Raw genomic sequence first — 9,850 nt, forward strand, 5'->3', positions numbered from 1 at the left:
TAAGTGTTGTTGTTTACTGGCCCAAGTCAAACATTGTTGGAATATTCACTGAAATCATAGCAGGATGGAAAGGAAAACTCAGTATATGCAGATAACACAGTCAATATGCGGCATGTGTGGGTGGCTGCTCTTTGGTTGTATAGGAATGATAATGACTTCAGTATTGACTGTTATATAACACAGGCACATTCACATATTGATAGTGCCGCAAATTAAATTTATAAAAGACATGATTTTCACACAGGACAAATCAGTGTTTTAATATTGTGCAATGTACTAGATTGTACCTTCAAAGCAATCAAACATCTGTTCAGTAATCTTTAAGATTTAAAATATCTACTAAAATGTCCAACAGACCTTATTAATATATATATATGACAATAATAATTCAACCTTTTAGAAAATAAAAATATCTGTAGGCATGTCTAAGATAAACCTCTATTGAACTATACAGTATTTTCACAGAAAAATCATTAATCATTTTCAAATTTGTTCTATATGCCCTAACATGTGAGTTACCTAAATATTCAAAAGATACTTTTGAACCAGTCTAAGGCATAATAACAATAAAACACAGGCACACACCAAAATAGTGATTAATTATCTTCCAATACATTAACTAAATTAAATATTTCAGACATTCAAAAGTCCTATAAATCAATAAAAATATGGGAAAACCAGACACTTAGAAAATTAAGTAAGTCCAGATGCAATGTTTTTTTGGGAATTTGGGCATGGCTTTCAATCACCTCATGATGATGCATATTCATATCCCTTAACTTTTGATTAAATAGTTAGAGGAGTAAACTGTTTAGGGATTGTAGTGGAATTTTATTTGGTTTCTGTAGCACTGGAGTGTCCAAGTCTGCTCCTGGAGGACTATTTTCATGCAAAAGTTAGCTTGAACCCTAAATAAATACACCTGAACCAGCTAATGAAGGTCTTTAGGATTACAAGGGTTCAAGGAAGTTCTACCGGGGGCAGCCGCGGCCTAATGGTTAGAGAGTCGGACTTGTAACCCAAAGGTTGCAGGTTCGAGTCTCAGGTCTGGCAGGGATTGTAGGTGGAAGAGTGAAGTACCAGCGCTCTCTACACCCTCAATACCACGACTGAGGTGAGTCCCTTGAGCAAGGCACCGAACCCCCAACTGCTCCCCGGGCGCCGCACTGCTCCGGGTGTGTGTTCACTACTGTGTGTGTGCACTTGGATGGGTTAAATGCTAGGGCTGGGTAAAAAATATCGATTCTCCGAATTTAATCGATCTTCAGTTTAACGCAACGCTATCGATTCGGGAAATCCCCGAATCGATTCTTAATGCACGTGCTTCACGTAAGAGGATATGAATATTCACCTCTTGTCCTGAAGATGTCACTAGTGTTCCTGCTGAGAGTTTTCTCAACCGCTGGTGATCTAATCACAGCGTAAAGGAGCTGCCTTAGATCAGATCAGAACATGTTGATCAGCTGCTTTTTTTGCAGAAAAATCTGGTGATCAAAAATGATTAGGCTGTAGTTAAGAACTGTTAGTTTTATGGACAGTTAGAATGTTTTGTATACGCAGACAAGGGCTTTATGATGGACCTGTTTTGAATTTAGAAAAATGTTTAATTTCTTAAACATGTTTGAAGTTCTTAATAGATTTCACTGTTGCACATTTATAGTCTTTTTATTTTTTTTTACAGTAATGTGCATTTTGCAGTTTGTTTACATGGTGTACAATGGATACACATATTTATGACTTCTTGTTACAGTGTTCATTTAAAATAAAAGTTGTTTAAAATAAACAACTGTGCACCCTATTATTAATGTAGATGTGTATTTCAGTAATAAACTTAAGTAGGAGAGTTTCAGTTACCAGCATTTATATCAAAATATGGATGCCATGTCTGCAAAACTAACATTTTAAATGAAATATTGATAGCTAATCGATATCGAATCGAATCAACTCGAAACCATAAAAATAAGAATCGAATCGAATTGCCAAATTGGTCACAATACCCAGCCCTATTAAATGCAGAACACAAATTCCTAGTATGGGTCACCATACTTGGCCTCACGTCACCTCCTTTCCTTTCCTTTCCTTTCCTTTCCTTTCCTTTCCTTTACTGGAGCAGGCTGGAGCTCAAGGATTGAGGTCCTCCAGGAACAGAACTGGGTACCTCTGCTGTAGATGCTACAGAAAGAGTTCACTTTCATACTTGAAACAGACAAAACAAGATGACTGTGCCTCTGGCGTTTTAATAGCGCTTTTATCAAAAGCACTTTATCAAGTATGAATAGTTTCCTTGCACATTTTAACATTTAGTCTGTGCACTGCAGTGCATGCCAATGGTAAACCACTAGCTTCACACAGATACTTCTGTAGTAGCTACAGCACCGTCCAACTCAGCTGAGAGCAGAGGGTGGAACAGGAAATTGAAGGCGAACGCAAAGGCGTTTCTTGCGTTAACCCTCCAGTCCTGCTCAATCTTGACCTGTCGTTGTATTGGTACAAGCGGTGAGGCACATGTCTTGCAGCGCAAGGCTTTAAGTTCAAACACTGGCCATTTGCTGCCCAGTCTACCCTCAAGTACTGTGCTGAACTCCACCACACTGCCTGAGCTGAGTGCCAGTAGGACACGGCGAAATTCGTTGCTAGCCCGCAACACAATGTCTTTGGTACCGTCATCAAAATCTTGTGCCCCATTGCGCCCCTTCTGCGGCATCCCCACAGTTACTTCAAACTTGTAGTATTCGAAGCGTTTTACATGGCACTTGTGCTTTGCAAGAGCCTTGAGCTGACACAGTGGCTCAGCAGGTCCAGGCTGGGTCTCTTCGCACGCAGGATACTCCTCGCCATATAGACATCGGACCCATTCAGCTACAAAGACTGGTAGAAGGTTGATGACAGCTTGCACACCGTTCTCAATCTCAGTGACGCGAACATACTTAAACCGACCTTCCCACGTCACCCGGTGTCCCTCCAAGTGACTGCAGAGGATCTGGGCATGTGCCATGTTTCGCTCCTTCCAGGCACGAGGGCCACACAGGTCGCTGTACTGCTGCCAAGTCAGGGTGGAATTGTATACCTTCATCCCCTCCGAACGGTACACGTAGAACCAGCTGAAGAGCACCAGAGCTGAAATCCACACAAGGATCAACTTGACCACACTGCTACGCCGCAAAGAGCGCAGCACTGCCAAGGGCGACACGCTAAAGCGTGTCCACCAGCGCAGCAGGACAGGCAGCACGCAAATGCACGCCGTTACAACCATTTTGGTCAGTTCCAGGGCGAGGAACCACTGCACTAGCTGCACCAGCATTACGGCTGCTAAAGCCAGCGATAACACAGGCAAAGCGAAGAAGAAAAGGAGGTAGCCCACAGCTGTACGCATAAGCCCCAATACTGTGGACTCTTGCAACAGTGTGACAGACAGTTCACACCAGAAGAAGCACACCAGGTAGGGCAGCAGCACACAGTAGGTGCCACGTGCACCACCTACTGTGGCCATACGGGAACACAGGTAGAGGAGGTAGAGATACAGAACACAAGGCACACCCACATGCAGTACCAAACGGTCACCAAGGTGCATGCTGAACCAAGCGCCACCAACTATACGACCCACCCAGCCTCCCAGCAACTGATTCATGAATGCAAAAAATGCAGAGGCAACCTGGGAGAGCAGAGCAAACTTGGCATGCTGCTGCGCTGTTGGTCGCAGGCTTAAGTAGCTGCTTACAGTGAAAAAAACTGCAACTGTAGCCAGTTCCGAACATGGCAACCAGGACTTGTCTGCCACAGGAAATGAAAGGATGAGGAAAAGCGCAGAGAGGAGGAAGTAGAGATATGGCTCAAGGTGATTCCATGTGAAGTTTGACTCTGCCTGTTCAAGGTCGATCCCTGGCTCAAAATGAGACAACATGGCTGTCAACGCTTGAAAGTTCTCCCATGCCTTGCTGTTCTGGAAGACTCGGAGCGTACAGATTACCATTGACACAAAGGAGAGGTAGAATATAATGAGGGGAATGACAAGGACAAAGAACTCCAAGGTTAGGTTGGAGATGATAAAGAAGAAGATGAGGGCATTGATGTGATGAGTAGGTATTAGAGCGCTAATCCACTGCATGCCAGCACGTGATGCCCAGTCAATCAACACCTCTTTCACTTCCATCACCGCATGAAGGGGAAACTTCAACACCTGTAAATACAAAGAAAATGATTTGTTTAACTAAAAATAATATTTTAGTACACTATAATATTGGCTGTCTCAAAACATAGTGAGCTGCTTTACTAAATAGAAGGGATGTCAATTTTCTGAAATATTAAGAATTTGCAGTCATTAAGTCATTAAGATGGTCCACCAAAAAATAAAAATATAATTGTCATCCCATAAGACTTTTGTTGATCCCCGAAACATACACAGCCAAAATTTGTATGAGAATAACAGCCTAAAATAAATTTGTTCATCATATAAAGCAATCGCCAGAAGACTTTTAGAAGACCCCAAATATCATGTAATATTAAACTTTCTTTTTCCTGTTGTACTTTAATATATGATCACTGTTTTCATAGTGATTTATAGGGAAACACTCTAACACTGATGATGTTGATCATGCCAAATGTGTATTTGTGACAGACATGGAGTAAAATGCAGTGTATAAGCAGTGTTTTCTACCAGATTAAAGATTCATCCAATAAATATATCTTAAACATTAGCCAACATCCTGTTTGTAATCAGCTCCTATTGTCTATGAAGGACACCTAAAGTGAATTACTTAGGAGACTCAACTTTGGTTAAGATACCATTTGTGTGGACAGCTGGCCACTTAGGCAGTACACAATGAGTCAACTCATCAAGTTTTCACATAGATTTAAGCAGAAATGTAATAACACCTTCTGATGCAAAGGCAGTTCATCTGGGTTTTTTACTGGTCCTTCATCGTCGTCATCATCATCACCTGTGACCCCTTCCATGGCAGGTGTTGGGGAAATACCCTCAGCATATTGTTTAGTATTCTCAACAAACTCTTCTACACCTACACGATTAGCCCCTGCCAGAGAACAGACACATAGATTAAAGATATTATATATTCTTAATACCATATATGTATTAGAAGTTTATTAGACTGTAAATGGAAGATAACACAATCATTTACCATCTCCTGCAACCAAACTCTCCAAAACCTTTCTTTGTTTCTGTGTTGGAGTTGAGAGAGGGCTGCTGGGAGCGCCATCTAGCGGAGGAGGAAGACACACCAAGCATGTTAAATGTTCTGGAGATATTACACTTATTTTAAGTTTCACAGGAAAATTATAACAGCATACAGGTTGGGGACAACAAAAGGGTAATGACAGAAGAACTATTCTTTCAACATTGCCAAACTAGATGATCACAAGGACAACAACAAACTCTTGATGTTTCACCTGTCTCAGCATTAAGCTGGCTCACATTTTCCAGAAGTTCAGCAGCAGTGATGTTCTTCTTTCTCTCTGGATTGAGTTTCCAGTACATGACCAGAGCTGCTTTCCTTACACTGCGCTGAAAACGAGATTCACATGCCAGGGAACACACCTCCTCTCTGTTCTCAGCTGTGATGCCTGGCATAATTACACACACACACACACACACACACACACACACACACACACACACACACACACACACACACACACACACACATTCATTATAATTACAGTCAAAATGTACACTACCAGTCAAAAGTTTGGACACACTTCCCAATTCTCTTAAACTTTTGACTGGTAGTGTAAGTACAGAGAAAGGAATTATTATATGTTCATAATCTAGATATCATAAAAAGTATCTGCTTTACCCCTCCTTTCATGCAGGCAACGCTGTAGCAGTTTCATCGCATCTTTCCGTCCATTTTTTGCAGCCTGGAGCAGCCATGTAACGGCAGTAACAGAATTTACTTCCTCATCTTCTCGCTCCGCTAATCTCAGATAATATCGACCAATCTGTCCAAAAACACAGGGTAAGTGTTTCTAATTATTATAAAGATGTATAGTGTGTTTGTGTTATTCAGACCTCTGTCTGTGCTTTGGTGTCTCCATTCTTCGCCCTTTGTTTAAGATCATCTATGCTCAGTTCCTCTGTGATTTCCCCTAGAATATGAAAAGAAGCACACACACAAATAGCCTCAAATTCATATTATGCGGTCACAACAAATATGTACATGTATAGTAGTAAACCAGCCCAGGTTATACTAAAGATGTTTACACAGCAGATTTTTACACACATTTGTTTTTCAAATCAGATCTTCACCACTGACTACCTACACCAACTTATTTGCAACTGTTTGCAAAGCAGATCAGTGTTTTCAGGCAATGCTGTCCTGGCATATCTATGAATGTTAAATGTAGCTGAGTGTACTACACTTTCTTATATATAAATATGAAAGCGTTTTTAAATGTTTAAATGTTAAAAGATTTTCATCTAATCTTTATCATTTGTGTGAATTCACCTTTATTTCAATTACTGAAAACTATTTTAATATGTTTTACTTAATAATAATAGCACTGGTCAGTGTGTAGTAGAAGATCTAAACTAAATCAATGATTCATGTTACATGAACTTGGGGAATACCAGTGCGGAACTATGTGACATCTGACTTGCCTTGACCGGGTGAAATAATCACTGACACAGCACTTACATATATTTTATCCCTGCCTCTTTTGCATTATGGATTCTTACAAACACAAACTGTGTGTTCTTTGACATTAATCGAATCCGTACCCTGTAGAGAAAAAGATGATTGTCCTAGAAAGGCAGTGTGGGAGTTGCTGGCTGCATTCAGCTGGGATCGACCTGTCTGTGAGGCATGATGTGGAGATGTAGTCATTGTTGAAGAGGACACAGGATGAATGGTGTGCCCAGATGCAGAGAAAGTCGTGGAGACAGGTGAAGCTGGGGGTGTCAGTGAAGATTCAAGAAGAGAGGCGTCCATTTTTAAGCCTAAAACAAAAAGACACAAAGATTGTATTAAGTTTAAAAAATGATGGGGAGTTATCTCTTCATTCCTGTGTTTTATTGACTACATCAGTTTTGATTTTTTTTTCTTTTTTTCTTAAATGTTCTACTTCTTGTTTCCAACTAATTTAAGTACATTAATTTGTATTTTATTAGTATTACTAATGTAGTACTAATGTATAAAAGTAAGACTTAAGTGACTATATTTTAAAACCCAAAATGATGTTTTATTACATAAAAAGAACATTCACACCATTAATTTAACCTCTTAAACTCCAAAAAGTGTTTCAAAATGTTGCTGCTTCATTTACACGACCTTCCTCATATAGTATCAGCCCAAATATGGTCTCATTTGAAAGCTTAGAGTCTCCTCTTTACTAGGAATACCATAACTTCTAGTTTAATGATTCATAAAGTAGTAAAATTATGCTTAGAATTTATGTTGTTCCAAACACAAATTTCCGCCTAACGATTATGAAGAATTATTACAAAGAATGTGTATTTCTTATATTTTTCTCAAAACAGACAAGTCATATATCACAAGAAAGCTCTCTTTCTCAAGATTCTGACCATATAAATCATTTTATTGTGTGACAAACAGAGATCAAATAATCTTCAATCGAATCGCGATGTCAGAATATTACCTCAAGAGTAAAATGACATATTCTATAACTTTCCTCCATATTCTACTGCTTCAGTTAGCCGCAAATAGCCACAAACTAAACAAAAAGCCATTTTATCTTTTAGATTAGGATCTCTTCTCTCAAACGAGACCATTCTCACGTTTCTGCGTTGCTTCATTGCTGAGAAATCCGTTGTTTTGCCAGACGCGCTTTTCTATCCACTTGCGCTCTTATGTGTGTGCGCTCTGAGCCGCTCAAGCAGCTGCGTGTGTGTCTGCGGCCGCGCTCAGAGCGTCTCAGTAGATCAGATTACACTCTCCGGCCGCCCGCTGTGCTGAACACAGCTGTGAACGATGACACAGACGCATATCCAGCGCGTAGAAGAAGAAGTGTCATGGAGAGGTTCCGGGTCACACAAGATGCTTCGACGGTTCGGGGAATTGTGGGATATGTAGTTTTTGGACTCTTTGAGTGTAGATATAATGTCTCAGAGGAATATAGCGGTCGCCATTATCCAAAATAGACGCTAAATGAATAAATAACGGGCCGTTTCCATGGAGAGCAGAGGATCCGCGGCTCATAAGCGCGTCTATAAGTATTACAGCGCTTCTATTCAGGTTTGTTTTATTCCTATAATTACTTTGAAACGTAAAGGACACCAAAACAATCTGCTAAGCTATGTATTGAGTGTATATTGAATATTGACAATAAAGTACAGTAGGTGTTTCAGTAAATACACAGGCAAACATAAAAATGAAACATAATTCAGTCAATAATCATGAAAAGTGCTATGGTACATAGTAAAATAGTATTCTAAGGGGTAATATGCTTTATAAAACCTGTTTTTGCTAAGAAACAGAAGTATACTTTTAGGGGGAAAAAAGTGGGGAAATAGGGGTAAAAGGGGTAATGTGACTCCCTTTGGTTATAATTCAATAACTTTCAATTAGAAACTGTTATATGAAAAAATCTTTTTTCTGGTATATCCTGAGACCTAGTGGAATCAAACAAAACAATTTGCAAAGAACTGAGACACCTAAATCCTGAGTTACAGACTTTCAAAAAAACACTTTTGAAAAAAAAATCAAAAAGCGCCTATGATTTTTTTGTTTTTATTGTAGTTTTTGAAACCTATATAATGTTATTTATAAATAATTACACTGATATTATGTAGTTTAAATGGTTTTCTATACAATGAAACCATTTTTTTTAATTTCCTCCATTGTATGTGTATAGGGGAACCATTTGAATTTAGGTAGGCCAAATGCAGGCGGAAATCCCCCAAATAGCCGCAGAGTGTAAGGGGTTAAAAGAATGCTATGGTACCAACAGATTCCACTACCATACTGTTACTATCATTACCAATACGAAACTTAGCGTGTATTGTCATCATAAAAAAACAACAAAGGAATTCTGAAAGATTCTTACAGAGAGCCCACATGAATGTATGATTTTACAAAAATTAATTTGACGAAAATTATACAGCAAAAGCAATTGTTACCATGTAAATGTTTTGTAAACACTGTACACTCGAAGATGCAAAAAAGACTGAGCTGTCATTCTGTCATTGCTCACCCGTGTCACCTTCACTACTGACCGGCAGAACAGAAAGTAAAGTTACACTCACTGATAAACAAACACTGATCGACAAGCACGGAGTAGCAAACAGAAATGCCTCCGATCACTTCCAAACGCTTAAACTGTTGATTTTTCTGTTTGTCTGTGAACGCTCTTCACAAACATACAGTACATATTGAAACTACATAGCGAATCGTCAATCACCTACTGCAACGACATTTCTGTCGCTTGTTTTCTTACCTGAGCTCCTCTATTACTCCATCATAAGTATTACAGAGCTGTCAGCATAACCCTTGTTCCTTAAGTGTATTCTGATACCAGATACAGTTGCTAAAATAAGTGATGAGCGCACAGCGAACAGAGCAGAGGCCCATCCAGATGCTGCTCACTAAATTAAACCCTCCCCCATTGTCTGACTGGACCAAAATGTTGACATTGTCCTATTCAAGTTCCTGTTGCTGCCTCCCTCGACTTTCAAAATAAAAGACCTTAAAATAAAATAAAAAGATGCGTTATATATTTTGCTTTATTTTGCTCAATACCCACAACCACGTGAAAAAAGAATACTGATCTAGTTATAATGCTAAGCAAGTTTTAGTTTAATCTAAAACCTGAAAGTATGAAATCAGATAGATTCGAAAAAAGAGGCAGAAATATATTTTCTTTAATGAAAATTAGTTAG

The 9,850-nt window shown here is 39.3% G+C and overlaps 1 protein-coding gene across 1 annotated transcript; it reads right to left on the reverse strand.

Moving 5' to 3' along the window:
- Positions 1 to 233: 233 nt before the first annotated feature.
- wfs1b (Wolfram syndrome 1b (wolframin)) lies at positions 234 to 9,561 on the reverse strand. Its single transcript, XM_073820901.1, has 8 exons — positions 9,409 to 9,561; positions 6,734 to 6,952; positions 6,026 to 6,102; positions 5,811 to 5,955; positions 5,404 to 5,577; positions 5,136 to 5,213; positions 4,873 to 5,030; positions 234 to 4,177 (listed from the first exon to the last, which is right to left on the reverse strand). The coding sequence occupies exons 2-8, from the start codon at positions 6,942 to 6,944 to the stop codon at positions 2,345 to 2,347; spliced, it is 2,676 nt and encodes an 891-aa protein (XP_073677002.1). The 5' UTR covers positions 6,945 to 6,952; positions 9,409 to 9,561; the 3' UTR covers positions 234 to 2,344.
- Between the last annotated feature and the right edge of the window lie 289 nt (positions 9,562 to 9,850).

The sequence above is a fragment of the Garra rufa genome, chromosome 16 (genome assembly GCF_049309525.1).
Source record: "Garra rufa chromosome 16, GarRuf1.0, whole genome shotgun sequence".
Classification (NCBI taxonomy): domain Eukaryota; kingdom Metazoa; phylum Chordata; class Actinopteri; order Cypriniformes; family Cyprinidae; genus Garra; species Garra rufa.

What these genes read in the sequence shown, in the direction of transcription:
- wfs1b (XM_073820901.1), bottom strand. Translation starts at nt 6,944, where the DNA reads ATGGACGCCTCTCTTCTTGAATCTTCACTGACACCCCCAGCTTCACCT. An exon ending in TTGCCTGCATGAAAGGAGGG is followed by an intron (nt 5,578 to 5,810) that starts GTAAAGCAGATA and finishes TAATTATGCCAG; the next exon opens with GCATCACAGCTGAGAACAGA. An exon ending in GAGTTTGGTTGCAGGAGATG is followed by an intron (nt 5,031 to 5,135) that starts GTAAATGATTGT and finishes GTTCTCTGGCAG; the next exon opens with GGGCTAATCGTGTAGGTGTA.